The following is a 15,414-nucleotide window of genomic DNA, read 5'->3' on the forward strand; positions in this document are numbered from 1 at the left end:
TCATTATTTAGTTGAGTGGGAAACAGAAATGTACAATAGTGTTTTTGCTGCCATCGACAAGAAAGGATGTAACGCCAGTCTGAATGCAACACGGCCATGTTTTGTCTTACCAGGTGTTTCACAGTCGCAACTTTACATTCTTAAGTCTCTGATCCTGTAGTTTTAAATCTCTAACAGAAGATCCATATTTTCAAAGTTTTGATGCATAATGAGTCTTTTTGCAAAGATTAGTTAGCAATTTTTAAATGGTTCTCCATTCAATAAAGGGCATATGGTGAAAAAGAAAATACTTGAGCAAAGCTGGAAGGAAATGATTAGTTTTACCAAGACTTTAAAAAGAGATGGAGGTCCGCCATTTTTAATTACCAAAGCAACAAGCTTAAACAACCATTACGTTTCACCAAACACATAGACGGCAAGCAATACAGTAAAGACAAAGACAGTAAAGCAAGTCAATTATTATTTTTTTTTTTTTAAGAAAGCCCCTCCATAAATTTTCTTTCAATACAGGTCAACGGATACTTTGGGGACATTATAAGCAAAAATAAACAAAACATTTCCTTCCTGCGTCTGTTTTTGTCTTTTGAACGTTTTTTTTCTTGTAAAGGCTGTGCAAAACGGCTGCTTGGGAGTTTTTTTTTTTTAGACTATATGCAACGAGGTGACTGAAAAACTCTGGCATGGAGATAAGAAGCTGTTTGGAACCTCCTCCCACACGCAATAGCTTCTGTTGTTTGCTTCAAATGTCTGCTTCCACCCTCAGCGACAGAAAAAGAAAGAACATCCATGTCTGAGTAACCACCATCTGATGGGTGGAAGACCCATGGCAAGAGATTTATTTAGCAAACGGTGAGTGACGTGGTGTAGTGTGGGATGTGATGGATAACTGAAGGGAAGCAGGAAGATAAACCTTGAAATAAGCGGAAACATTACATTTATGATCCTATATTTGTTACAGACAGTATGCAAGTAAAAAAACAACTTTAGCTGCCCTCTATGCCCCTGATCGGAAGTGCTCCACGTTGCTCCGTCCCCTATGACAACCCAAACCCAAGCTTGATAGCAGTAAATGAAAAACCTGACCGGCAGCACCTGTTGCGTCAGAACCCCTGTAGCAAGGTTGATTTAAAAGAAAAAAAAATGTTCTTGATTTCATATGACTCAACAAAGTTCATAAATACAGCCAAACTTCCAGCTCTGTGAGTCTCCTGTTTCCTATTACCCCTTTATGTTTTTAGTGTGGGGTCTTTGAGCCAGACTGGCATAGTAAGCACATTGGCTGGGGTCGCACTGCCCAGGAGGACCTGGAGGTCCAGGTTGACCATGCGGCCCGGGGTTTCCTGGCTCTCCCTGGGCTCCAACCTGTCCCGGGCTTCCGTCTTTGCCATATCCGGGCATACCAGCTGGACCTGAGGCGGGAAAAAAAGGAATCATGCACTAAACTATAGCAGAATTCTTGATAATTACGGTGAACAGGAATTTAGAACTTACCCATTGGACCAACTGGTCCCTGCTCTCCTCTCTCACCGACACCAGGTTCTCCTTTCTCTCCCCTTGCTCCTTTATCACCTTAAAGAGGAAAATAACACACCCATTGGCACAAAGTTTCTGAACAAACTAGTAGGATGTCATCAAATGATTGCTGTTTTATAGACAATGTGTAAATTCTCAGTCATCAGGGTCGTAGTAATCCAGAGAAACAGGCTCAAGTTGGAGACAATAGGACTTTCACACACTTTTTCCAGGAGTCTTTGTCAATTCTGTTAGCTCACTCTAAAGCAGAGGTCACCAATAAAAATCAGCAGGGTCCAAATAAAGAAAATCAACAACAAGAAAAGGTTCGGAGAAATTTTTAATTATAATCTGTTGCTTAAAACAGAATTTCACACTGAAATAAAATGAGGTTTTTATGCATCCATGTTATACATTACGTTTTTAAATAAAAAATATATTTAAAAAATAGAAAATGTTTCCATTTTAAAATCTAAAGTCTGTTTTGAAGTAGAGAACAAACTGTTCAGATTGGTAAAATGGTAAATGGCATGTACTTATATAGCGCCTGTATTCAAATCAGGAGATTTGACACTACATTCATTCACGCATTCACGCACACACTGATGGTGGCGAGCTACGTTGTAGCCACAGCTGCCCTGGGGCTCACTGACAGAAGCGGGGCTGCCGTACACTGGCGCCACCGGGCCCTCTGACCACCATCAGTAGACAATGCAGGTGAAGTGTCTTGCCCAAGGACACAACGACAAGTCGGAGTCGGGGCTTGAACCGTTAACCCTTCGATTTCAGGGCAAACTCCCACATCCAACGCCACTGTCGCCCTATATGGTATATAGACAATTTCCTGATTCACATATTTTATAAAGCATCTGAACTGACTTTATATGGCTTAATGAGAACCGTGGGCTTTATGCTGCCCTGCAAGGCTTTAAACCTGGGTTTGAATGGAGACAAAGCCATTCTCAAAAAAATATCAAGGTGCTCATTTTAAGCATGGATCCATACTTATTTATGATTATTTTCATGGTGGAGAATCCTGCTTCACAGCAGCAGGTTGAGTCAAACATCCTCTAAATGTGCAGGGTCATCTTTGAGCACCATTTCACTTTTCTTTCACCAGTTCACCACAGTTCTTCCAGCAGTCCACACTTTCTCTGCTCTCTTTTTCTCATCATCTTCTCCTTCTTTCCCATCGCCCGGCTTGCCACAGGTTTGCCTGCTGAGTCTAAAAGTAGCAGCAGCAGCAACCCAGACTGACAGCAGCTCATTGGATAATTTGCATCATGTGTAGCCTGGTGCCGGATGCTCTGAAAGGCTTTACCATATTAACAGGAAAAGCGGCGCAAGTGAAATTACACACTGCCGAAGAACAACATGCAGTCATTTATAAATGTTTTAATTCAGGTTGGGTCCGATTTAGCCAGCAGGTGGGTCAGGATTCTAATCTGTGACCTCTGCTCTAAAGCAATCCGGAATTGAAGCAGCAGGAAGTTTATTTTCCTTACAAGTCAGATACAAATTAAGTCCAACCCGTTGAAATTTTTTTTTGAGTATGGGTTATGTGTTTACCTGTTTAAGTAAAATCACACAAACACACTCATCATTGGGTAAATGTCCAAACACATAACCCATACACAACAAAAGACTCCAACAACTGGACGACGGGTGGGTCTTTGATTTGTATCTGCCTGGGAGTTTGATTTGAATGTATCTGGTAGGATGGACCTCCGGAAACTTAAAAACTCCAACTACAAGACATCATCACTCAAACTATAGATTGCTCCCATGGGGGCCGATGAACTGTATGAGCCTTCTGGATAGCTGTTCAGATGTCTTCAAAAAACTCAGTGAAAGTCTTGGTTTTGCATTGAAGGTAGATTTTAGGTCCTGTATAGAGAGGAGATTGTGTGTAATGTGCTTAATTTGTATTGTTTCACCATTTAAGAAATTGATGCTGAGAATAAACACAATAAGCTCTTCAGATAACTATCTGGTTGTCTGTTTAAATCTCTAAATATCCTTGATGAGGCCCTGCTTAATGTAACACCTCAAATAAATTAAGAAAGTGAAAACTTTAGATAAAAATTTAAAACTATTATTTCTTATTTGAGAAACTACCATAGGCGTTTTAAATATGTATCGTTATAATAAGGAATTTGAATCCATTAGCAGATTAGAACAGCCATTTTTTCTTATTCCAAAACCAGAGTATGTCTGTAGGGAAAACCTAAAGTATTGGTCTTACCCTTAGGGCCCATGGGTCCCCTCGGGCCTTCGCCTCCATTTTGTCCAGGCATACCCGGTTCTCCGGGTGGGCCTTGTCGCCCGGGGCTGCCTTCTTTACCTGGAGGGCCTGGTGGTCCAGGACGACCCGCTGTACTCTTTACATGGGCAGGCTGGATCTGAGCCATGAGGTAAGCTATTTTGGCTGAAGAGGAAGAAAAAAAAGTTAGCAGTTCTTAAAAACCTCAAACACAGTTATGCTACATTTTCCAAGAAGAAAAATAAAGGTTTTTCATAGACATAAAGACAAAATAACTGTTTCCTCACCATCTAATTGCTTGGCCAGCTCCTCCTGGACAAGCCTTCTCATCTGCTCCAGTGACACTGACTCCCCCTAAAGAGACACAAATGTTAATCAGTGACTCAGCAATCGATGCTGTTTATGCTTTCCGCTTTTATTGCCTTTGCACAGACACGACTCACCCTGGGTCCTGGGAGCCCAGGATTTCCTGAAGGTCCCTGAGGCCCTGGGGCTCCGATTTCACCTGGTGGTCCCGACATACCCATCATCCCTGTATGACCCTTTCTGCCTGGGGGACCAGGATTTCCAGGCATGCCAGGATCTCCACTCTGTCCTTTTTCTCCCTTTGTGCCCGGGTCTCCCTGAGTTATATAATAACAGTTATTATTAGTAAACAGTTTAATTTTTTTTAAGTGTTGTTAAAATGAGGAAGTTATGTCCCCTAAAAAAGGCGTTGCGCCTCGGGGGGCTTCCTCCCTTTTCCTGGGAGCAAGTTATTTACTACTCTTAACTCAAACTGGGTAAAACATATAAAAAGGACTATAAAACAGGAGTAAAAAGTAACAGAGTTTATTCCAGATCAGGTCCTTACAGGAAAGAGAAAAATGCTTTGAGCTTGCACAGCTGTGGGCTCAAAAATCACGTCCGCGAGCGTCCTGCAAATATTGAGTCCCGAACAAGGTCATCTCCTGCTTCTCATACCTTATGAGTCTATGTGTTGCATCAGGTGGAAGCTTAGCTGTCCGTATCAGAAACTGACACGCCATCAATGCCCTGACCCATATGCAGCTTGCTTCTATGCCTCAGGGTTACAGATAGCTCTCCTCTATCAGACCGGCTCCAAGATGTGCCCATATCCTGTGTATTCTTTAAGACACGAAGGCTGTCCTGATTAGATGACCTCCTTACACACAGTGACATCCACAATGTGAAGGAAGGCCTTCTACTCTGTCTAATCTGGCTAACAGAATAACAATGCACATAATGTATAAATATTAAAACCTAACAGTGTCTTAAATCAACAAATATCACAGCAGAGAGAGAAATGAAATATGTGATAGAATAGGGGAGCGTTGAAGTAGTCTAGATTATCAATATGAGAACCAACAAAATGAAAATATTTTACGCAAGGCATAAAGAATTATTTCATTAGTTCTATTTCAGGGTTAGCTAGATCCTAAACCTTTAACCTGAATTGTTTTGAATTTGTGGCTTTTTAGAATGAGGTATAACGACAGTAGGTTCGGAATAAGGACTCTGCCCTGCAACCCAAGTGTTGACCTTTCAAGGCTTTCAGTGTCCTTGGGCAAGACACTTTCTCTGCATTGCCTACTGATGTTGGTTGGAGGGACTGGTGGCGCAGATGTACTGCAGCCTGGCTTCTACCAGTGAGCAGCAGGGCAGCTGTGGCTACAATGTAGCTTGCAACCATCAGTGTGTGAGTGAATAACTGGAAGAAGAGTAGAGCGCTTTGGTCAAGTCCTTTACTTGCAAAAGCGCTATATAAGAACAGGACGTTTACATATGGCCAACCGTTTCTAAGGGTATAAGTCAGGAGTTTATTACATCTTATTTTAAATGTAACAAAATCTTACCTTTTTATTTTTTTAAACTTGTGCCCAGGGATGCTGCATATACTCCTCTTGGGCAGTTTTTTTTTTATGGATAAAATATTTGGAACGAATGCTTTGATTGGCTGATGGTGGATCTTTTAGTTATCAGGCTCCTCTCCTGTTGAACCAGCTACCAGTATTAGTCCATGACGCAGACACCCTGTCTACAGTACTTTTAAGGCTAGGTTTAAAACGTTCCTTTTTGATAAAGCTTAAAGTTAAAAACAGAGTGATACAGTATTTGCTTAGTCGCTACTGTAGGTGAGTAGAGAGGCAGGAACAGATGTTTCTCCTTGGCACTACCGCGGCCCTACCTTTCTCATACCTCATCCTAAATAGTAATGTTTTCCTAAGCTATATTCTGTATTTGTGCTGCTATATGCTATCTTTCCTCATTATGCTTCATTCTATCTTTATTCTCCCATTCTGCAGTATTTTTTCAAATTCCACCCATGAGTTTATGTTCTTTTTTATTAATCATAGTAGCTTCATCTGGTCTGTTGCTGTTCGGCAATCCTGGAGAGAAATATCAGCTATGCCGCTGCCATCGACATCTCTGTTTATAGATGATGGAACTTGGTCTTTTTTGTCCGGTGTGGTCCTGTTTCTTTTACTGTGACTAGCAGAATTGGTTCAGAGCTCATCTGTGTGGCTGTGTCTTTCCTGGACGGGTCCCCCTCTGGAGCTAAGAACAGTTGCAGCCCTTTGTATCTCTGCCTCTTTATGTATGTCTGCTTCTGTCTCCTTGAACCCTAGTCAGCCTCAGCAGAAGGTCGCTCAGACTAAGGCCCCGTCCACACAAAGTCAAAACGAACACGAAACGCTAATATTTTCCAGAACATTTGTCGTAAAGACGGAGACGTAAAATAAATGTCATCGTCCACACGAATGCATGAAAACGCTGCAAAATGTATGCCAGGCCTGTAAGTGGCGCTGTGGTGCCAGAGCAAAAATAGGCGACGAAATGTTGGGCATGTGCACTAATATTTATACATGGTTGCCCTGCGGGTCCATTTTCGTGGTTCAGTCAAATTCAGGTGCTGAACTATGTCGTCGATATTGCTCTGTTCTTCCTGGAGATATTCCAGAAGAAGAAGATTCTGTTGTAAGCCCGACAGCAGGGTGAGTAGCATGAGCAGCAACCATTCAACACAGTACGGCGCCATTGTTGTTGTTATACTGTGTTGCGCATGCGTGTTTAGAGGCGACGCTATGACGCATGCGTGTAAAAAAAAAAATGCGGTTAGAGCTTAAAGATGGAAACGCGAAAACGGCGTTTCAAAATCTTCCCACTCTGAAGGCTGAATAAAAAAAAGATCGTTTACAGACCCCCGAAACGCCGGCTTGGTATGGATGAGAGGCTGGTTTGGTGAAAAATTTGTGAATTTAGGCCAGGGTTCGGCTTCGTGTGGACGGGGCCTAAGTCTGGTTCTGCTGGAGGTTTATTTCTATTAAGAGGGATTTTTCATTTTCGCTGTCGCTACATGAATGCTCGGGTGTGAGGGATTGCTGAAGGGTCAACGAAAAAATTTTAATGAAGGTTGTTGCCGCAAGCTCATCTAAGAGGATCATGTCTTGCAAATCAATGAATGGAAGGAATCAACTGGTTTTCCTAACCAACTTCACTGTATTGTATCTGTAAATTGCCTTCAGTTGAAATCTAAATTGGTGCTATATAAATAAACTGAAATGAATTAAATTTAAAGGTTATTAAGTCTTATTTATTTCATTAAGAACCCTATAAATGTTTAGGCAGGAATACATAACACACAACATCTAGTACAAATCATTGTCTTGCCAGGTTAAAACCTTCCTGCTGTTCATCAGTAACTGATCTGTTTGATACTGTTGAGGAGTTGACTTTTTCTGCCTTTTTCACTGTTTTTCACAGTGCATTGTTCTAAAATTGGGCCACGGCTGAGTCAGAATTTTCAAGTTGACAAAGAGTCAACATCTTGGACTGATTCATCACCATGCATTGGAAAAAATGTCTTTGTCCACTCTAAAAATGGGTTGTTCTCACACAGATCTGCAACTGATTTCAGAAGTGTGTCAGGTTAAAAACTCCTAATAGTTTGCCATTTTTTCCTGATTCCCATGGTTGTGTAGATTACAGCTGGGTCCTTATTTTTCTTTCCACCTGAGGTGCTTCTTACCTTATCTCCTCTTAGGCCACGATCTCCAACTCGACCGGGTATTCCCTGTAAAACACAACAGAAAGGTAATAGTGCACATTAGGTATTCTGTGTGCTTTTTATTTTTCTTCTAAATAGCTTGTTAGAGGTAGTTTTAAATGTTAACCTGTTTCCCTTCAGGGCCCGTTGGACCAGGTGGACCCTGTAAAATAAAAGGTTTGATTAATTACAGCTGGGTCAGTTTGTTTTTGACCAATGTAAAGTAATATTATGAACCAAGTCCTCACCGCAGGTCCCTTGGGCCCACTGAAGCCTGGTATTCCAGGGTTTCCTGGTTCTCCTTTGTCTCCTCTAAGGCCCTGTTGGACAATGGAAACACGGCTCTTCACCACATAAGTACCTGTAACTGCATCTGAAAAGCCCCTCCATAACTGTGGACTCAACAAGTTTACCATTCAGCTACATTAAGCTATCTGGATACAAACCTCGGGGGAAAATCCTTCGACTGGACAAGGCCAGCCTCCAAAATATCAAAATTCATTATTTCCGGACACAGCAGTCTATCTCCTTATCATTTATTAACCTTTCTAAATCATGAATCATGCCCCTCCTCCTTCCTTTAGGGAGCTGGGGATTGTTTCCTCCCTCTGCTGACTGATATGATCTTTTTCTCTCTGCTCTGATAACTGGTTCGCTCTCCACTTATAGCCACAATTTAATTCTGTTAAAGGAATAGTACACCCAAAACATGATTAGCCTTCATTTTCTACTCACCCCCATGCTGAACAACACTCTGGAGTACTTTTTTGATATCTCAAATGCATCTGGAGATCTGGGAGGCTTCTTGCTGTCTGCTGACATTCAAATAATGGAGGTCTATGGCGCCCGAGACAGAAAGGTCCATAAAAGTCCACAAAAAACGTGTCAATATTCCTCCATACTGCTCGTCCAATGTATTCCAAGTGTCCTGAGAGGGTAGCATCCAGAATTTACTCGAAACGAAGTCATTTAGAATGTTTTTAGAGCATAAACAGTAGTGTATAGGATTTCCTGAAAGCATGCACATGCGCGCTCCCGACGCTACGGAAGCCGGCAGACCAAACCAGCGCATTCAGCTCGGCAAAGAACTCATGCTCTTCCTCAACACTGAAGTCCTCAGACATTTTTCTTTCGTTGTTTCTTTCTTTGCACAGGTAAACAGCACATTTCTTCTTCTACGCTTGCATTATAGGCAGAGCAGACGCTGAATGCGCACTTTCATCTGGTTTGGTCTGCCGGCTTCCGTAGCGTTGTGAACGCGCCGGCGCGCGCTTTCAGGAAATCCTATACACTACTGTTTAGGCTCTAAAACGTTTTAAATGACTTCGTTTCGAGTAAATTCTGGACGCTACCCACTCAGGACACTTGGAATACATTGGACGAGCAGTATGGAGGAATATTGACACGTTTTTTTGTGGACTTTTATGGACCTTTCTGCCTCGGGCGCCATAGACCTCCATTATTTGAATGTCAGCAGACAGCAAGAAGCCTCCCAGATCTCCAGATGCATTTGAGATATCAAAAAAGTACTCCAGAGTGTTGTTCAGCATGGGGGTTAGTAGAAAATGAAGGCTAATCATGTTTTGGGTGTACTATTCCTTTAAGAGAGCAGAATTAAGTGGATGGTCCTTTGTCCAACTCTTTTTCCTTCTGTTGCACAAAATCAAAATTCAAACATTGACATAAAATCCCAATTAAATCATGACCTAAACCAACTGCAGGCTTGAATGTCATTTCAATTTAAAGATGGGTTTTAAAATATCTTTATTTCACCATGAAGTCAGGATTCTGCCAAAAGTGCAAATTAATCTAAAACATTTTTAAATCTATTCAGTGGAAATTGACACAATAATTGTGTTATAATTAATTTGCCATATACTTTTCACACTTCCAAAGAAGTAGTTGTTCAAAACAGTTTTATAAAATAATAGGGTCTACATGATCATAACTTTTATCTAATCTAATGAGAGAAATAAAATAAATAATAGATTAAAAACAATAAGTATTTGTGTTGCGGTGCTCATATGTTTATTTATTAATCATTTAGGAGCACATGGGCGTAGGTTTGCATAGACTGGAAAAAATTCTTAAAATAAGTGCGTTTGTTCTTAGATTGAGGAGGTCAAAGATACATTTTGCCATTGGAACAAGACAATTTACATTTGAAATAAGAAAACACTATTGCATTGTCTTATTTCAAGTGCATATTATCTAATGATCTTATTTTAAGAGAAAAAAAAACATTCCATTGGCAAACTATTTCATTTACCTTCTCAAATTTAGGAAAAATACACTTAATTTAAGACATTTTTTGCCTATTTCTAGATCGTTTTTCCAGTGTAGGGACATATCCCTACCAAAATTTTGGACCGACCTATTTGTCCCTACCAATAATTTGATTTGAATAACATGTTTATATTACAGTTCAGGGTGGTGGATTATTTTTCTCTCGCAGCTCCACAGCTCCGTAGCTGCTGCTGCCGCTCCATCTTGCTGCCCGGTCTTTCCTGTCCCTTAAAGTCAGTAACTGTACAGCCTAGCTTCCCTCTCAATGGTTGTTCTGCCTCAAGTTCTGCCTTCTCTCTTCCTGATTGGCTGTTTTCTGGTCCGTATGCGTGTATGCATGCTTGGAGCACGAAATAAGAATTTTATTAACGCTAGTTTCTTCAATTAATATTAGGCTACAAAGCTAGTCCAAGTTAAAAAAATTAAATAATTCTATCTACACTAAAACGGGTGAAAGCTGCTGATTGGTGATTCTTAGCCACAGTAAACTGAAAAAGAAAATGTGAGGGTTTCCCTTTTAACAATACTTCATTGCAATTACTGTTTTCTTTTATGACGACCCTTTGAGGCAGTTCAGCTATAAATAGCTGAATAGTTTCACCTGTTTAACTTTGCACAATTATATATCTTCAAAAGAAAATACAGGATAAATCCACCCACATATAACGGGCATATTTAGACTATATTTGGTTAAGTTGGCACATATTTACCTACTTTCTTAGTCACTGGTAGTTTTAAATGCAAACCTTTTCAAAGTGGAAAAAAGTCCTAATTTCTCATTCATCAGAGCCGGTGATGCTTCAAACATTGATAAACAGCATCTAGTGTGTGTAGTGCTTATAAAATTTGTATAAATGTAGCAAGAAATGCTGCTTTTCTCTTTAAACGAAATACACCCTGATGCTCATGTCAAGCATAAAAAAGCATGCAAATTTCTGCATTAGGTGCATTAGGTAATATTAGTTAGACTTAGGACCAATAGTGTCCCTACCAAAGTCAAAATCAAACCTACGCCCTTGTAGGAGCAAAAAGTGTTTTTAATTGAAATGGTTGCTTATTTTGATTTTTTAATATATATATATATATTTTTTTAAGTGATTATTCACTTGATGTTAATTAGATTTAAAATGATCATCCGGTCCCATCACTTAGATAAACATAATAAGCATTAAGACAGCTTTCTACATTTAGGATGCTAACATTGTTTTTCTAAATCACTAACATGGGATAATAAGGACAGCTTCAAATGTTAAATCCAGAAAAATTTGCCTTTTATTTTGCTAAAATAGTAAAATCTTGCAGAGCTAATTCTCCTCTCACACAACAACAACAACCTCTGCACTTTGACTTGTTGCTGGGGACCTTTTGGAGGCTGCTGACCTTTTCACTGGATTATTGCCTTCTAAAATTTGTATGAAGCTAAAGAGCAAAACCAGACCACAGATTCAAAAGGTTTGAATATCTTTCTTTAAAGTTTCAGAGCAGTTGAAAGGCAGAAGCTTACTGGTGTTCCAGGAAGTCCAGATTTTCCAGATGGTCCTGGATCTCCTGGCTTGCCCTGGAATAAGAATATTAATCAGACTGATGGAGCAGAAGAGCTGAAATGACCAATGTCAACTGTTATGTCCGTGATCTACAGCTTAGCTTCTCTTTCACAAACTTACCGGCTCCCCTCTTGGTCCTAGAAGTCCTTCTGGGCCAGGAGGTCCTTTGGGACCCTGTGAAACCCCAACAGTTTTTAATTGTACGGAGTGAAATTTGTTCCATTATTGTTGCAAGCGAATAAAATGTTTTATATGACAAAAAAAAGATGAAAAACATTTTAACCAAAAAATGGCTTAGAGAGTGAGTTTGCTGGTTTCTCAGATTTATATATTTAATTTTTCCTTTTTTCGATATTTGTTTTTTAGGGAGAGGAGGTTCACTGATCACATTCTGTTCACCTCAAACCCAATCCAAAAACACTTGTGCTTGTTTCTAACATCAATGCAGACCAATAGAAATGCATCTTTGCTCCTCACTCCAGAGGAAAGCAAGAAAGAAAAGAGAGAGTGATCTGTAAAATGCAGCTTCAAAAGAAGGCAATTCCTAAAAATCCGACAACCAGAAATTTGAAAAAACTGAAAATATGAAGAGAATTTAAAATGAACAAAAATCAAATGTTAAATAAAATAAAAAAATCAAACAAAACTTGTAAAACACTTTTATGAAAATATAACATTTGGAAAAAAGCACTTTCATTCCAAAAAACGTTTTACTATTTGTATTATGCATAAATATCCATCCAGGAAGCTTTTTCAGTTCAAAATGTCTGCTTACTGGAAAAGAAACTTGGAAAACAAAGTCCAGTGGTTTGTTTTTGAACTTTAAAAAAAAACCTTTTTTTAGAATGACTATGACCTGGACGACTGAGAATCTTCACCAACATTTTCAAAGTTTCCTTTCTGAATTTATTTTATTTTTGCAACAATAACAGAACAAAATTCTCTCCATATATACAAGACGAAAAGAATCAGATGTCTCAAGCCAAAAGCCTGACAATGATTTTAAAAATAAATAAAAAAATAAGGCTTTTAGAAGAGATGCTGTGCAGCCTGTTAGAGTTAAATGTGGCCACTGCAGTCTTTAAATGTGGCTGCATCAGTTTGTCACTTGATGAATGGTAGAAACGCTGCCTGCAGCATTAAACAGCAGCAGAATGTGCTGCTTGGATTTAGCTGCTTAAGGATTCTTGAGGAAACCTGAACAGTTTATCAAAGTTGGAGGACTTGAGCCTCTGAGTCACCAAATGCATAATACAGGAAATCTTGTCTTCTCTTTAAGTAGATAACAAGGTGGTAGGAATGTCCCATCTGGAGCTTGTTTGTGTTAAAGTACAAAAAGTGACTAAATATTCCATAGGTACTTGATGTGATGCTGAATGTTGTGTGTATTCTATACTTGTCTGTGTTTGTCTGTAATAATGAATTGTGAGACAGGAAGAGCTGGGAAGCGTTTGCTGTTTTCTGCTGTGTACTCCAGAGGTCTGGCCTACACGGCTAAAAGTGGTGCTGCAATAAATCAATGATCAGAGACTGATTCTCTGCTCATTGATCTCCATGTCCCGGTTGCTGTTTCAGGTAAACTGTTACTGTATGTCTTACTAGATTTACTGTGAGTTGCTCTTCAGATTGTTGGATGATGGGCAGACCTGTCCTGTGTTTTTTTTGTTATAACTGTACCCTACGCCGAACATTTCTCGTATTTCTTCCCTCTTCTCTAGAAATATCTCATGTTGTTTAATAACAACTGAACTTTTTTGATCTCACATTGGAGATATTTACCTCTTCATTTAACCCATCCCCCTTTGGGAAAAGTGGGCTGCCATTGTGTGGCGCCTGGGGAGCAGTGTGGGGTTAAAGTCGTAGAGAAGCGGCTGTTCCAACCGTTGCATTTCCACATTCTACCGAATGGTGCCCGACTTTACACGAGTGAATAAAGTGAATGTGATTGGTCGCTTATCAATGACCTGGGATTGTTGTGGCGGAAGGTTCACAAGCACCTTTGGTTGTGGTCGGTTTGTTAGAAGCATCTTGCTAACCAGTTAGCCACTTAATGCTAGTAGGTTCCCAATGGGAAATTCCATTGGGACCAAGTAGCACTAAATTGGTGACTTAGAAACGACACTGTCAAGGAACGCTATGGACAGAGGAAACATGCAAGAGGAGGAGAGTTTAGTGTCGGAGGTCGTGGATGAGTCTCCTCCATCATACATGTTTTATTTAAAGGAGGAAAGCGGGGATGGAGATGTTGTGGAAGAGGACGCCAGGGCGGCAGAAGCTTGGTTTGGTGTAGAAGGCTTACAGCCGTACATGTTTGAGCCCTTGCCTCACAACGCTGCCAGTTCTGTTAGCTCTACACCTGCTGAAGACACAGACGTCCATCCCCGTGAACACTGGGACGGAACTCAATGGGAAAGGAAACGATTCTGATTTCTTATTTCAACTGTTGGACATAAAGATGCTACGACCGAAAAAATTTGATTCACAGATGACCGTTGATATATGATTGGCCGAATTTAGGTGTTCAGGCTGATGTATAACTTAATAAGATAAAGGAAAAAAATCCACAGATTTTAAGATTTTTTAAAATAGAATTTTTCTAAATTTTGGGACAATATAGTCTCATAAAGAGTACTTTTATGTACATGTTTAAGCCAGAATGATTTGACATTTAAATATGATTTCCCTACGACTTTAAGGGTCCTGCCGAGAAAGCCAGAGTAGCAGTCTTCCAGGATTCCAAATTCTGTGCCATAACCACGTTTAAAAGTACTTGGTTGCACTTGATTTAGTTTCATAAAAATGTTAGTTTCGTATCACTAGCATACAGTAAAAATGATCCCTATTGTATCCGAATAAAGTTAAAAATACAAACTACTCTAATAGGTTTTACATACCTCCTTTCCAGGTTTGCCGTCACGTCCTGCTGACCCAGGCTTCCCATCCTCTCCCTGTGATGCAAATTAAAAAATACACAGAGTGGATAAATACATACAAAACAGTTTCTAACCATGTGGGACAGTGACTTTAAAAATAAACTGCAGTTTAACTGGAAACTGCCAAGAAAACTCTCCCAAATATGACTTTTAAACTCCGCCTTCAGGATAACAGTGTGCAGAGATATCACCTGGGTGACAGTTAATGTCAGCAACTATAAGCAGTGTGAGCTGAGGCTCAGGGTCTATAGCAACGATTTACATTTCTCTAATAAGATGGCTGCACTGCAGACTGGCGACAGCTGCTGCAGAGCCCACAGGCTGGCGGCCGCGCTGCGGCACCCTCAGAAGCTGTCTGTAATGAGCCATGCCATTGTTCACATCTCTGTGGCTCCGTTTGTGCTGCTGTGAGCTGAGCTGCATTAGAGGCAAAGCAGCAGGTGTGTTGGTTCTGCTAAAGGAGGCGTGTGTTGGGAGAATAAAAAGAAATGGATGTGGGACGAGTCCAGTCTGACATCGCAGTGTTACTTCAGAAAACAGGGAAAAGGATTAACATTTACAATAATAATAATAATTGGAGAATAATAATAATAAAAAAAACTACTGTACTTCCAGCTCTTCAGTGATTAAAAGTAAAACTTCCATTTCAGTTAGTTTTAATAACATTTTTAGTTGTTTCAATTAGAAATTTTTATTCCAGGCCTGAAATTATTTGTTTAAAAAATATCAAGGTGATGCATGACTGCATGTGATGTGATCATTTTATTATTGGCATCATGCAGCACCATAAGCAAAGCTGCTGTTACAAAAATAACAGTTTTAATTTAT

General features: G+C 40.0%; 1 protein-coding gene across 2 annotated transcripts in view; it reads right to left on the minus strand.

Moving 5' to 3' along the window:
* Positions 1-330: 330 nt before the first annotated feature.
* Positions 331-15,414, minus strand: part of LOC119781324 (collagen alpha-1(XXII) chain-like) — a 40,502-nt gene continuing 25,418 nt past the window's right edge. Inside the window, exons 23-33 of one of the 2 annotated variants that reach the window (XM_038281748.1) lie at positions 14,548-14,601; positions 11,774-11,827; positions 11,614-11,667; positions 8,072-8,143; positions 7,951-7,986; positions 7,806-7,850; positions 4,219-4,398; positions 4,063-4,129; positions 3,758-3,931; positions 1,492-1,569; positions 331-1,409 (exon numbers count right to left, since the gene is read on the minus strand). In XM_038281748.1, the coding sequence (XP_038137676.1) occupies positions 1,219-1,409; positions 1,492-1,569; positions 3,758-3,931; positions 4,063-4,129; positions 4,219-4,398; positions 7,806-7,850; positions 7,951-7,986; positions 8,072-8,143; positions 11,614-11,667; positions 11,774-11,827; positions 14,548-14,601 (1,005 nt within the window). In that variant the 3' untranslated portion in view covers positions 331-1,218. Of the gene's footprint in view, positions 1,410-1,491; positions 1,570-3,757; positions 3,941-4,062; positions 4,130-4,218; positions 4,399-7,805; positions 7,851-7,950; positions 7,987-8,071; positions 8,144-11,613; positions 11,668-11,773; positions 11,828-14,547; positions 14,602-15,414 lie in introns of both variants that reach the window. The other variant, XM_038281747.1, reaches the window with a different exon arrangement.

The sequence above is a fragment of the Cyprinodon tularosa genome, unplaced genomic scaffold, assembly GCF_016077235.1.
Source record: "Cyprinodon tularosa strain WSP-4 unplaced genomic scaffold, ASM1607723v1 ctg175, whole genome shotgun sequence".
Taxonomy (NCBI): Eukaryota; Metazoa; Chordata; class Actinopteri; order Cyprinodontiformes; family Cyprinodontidae; genus Cyprinodon; species Cyprinodon tularosa.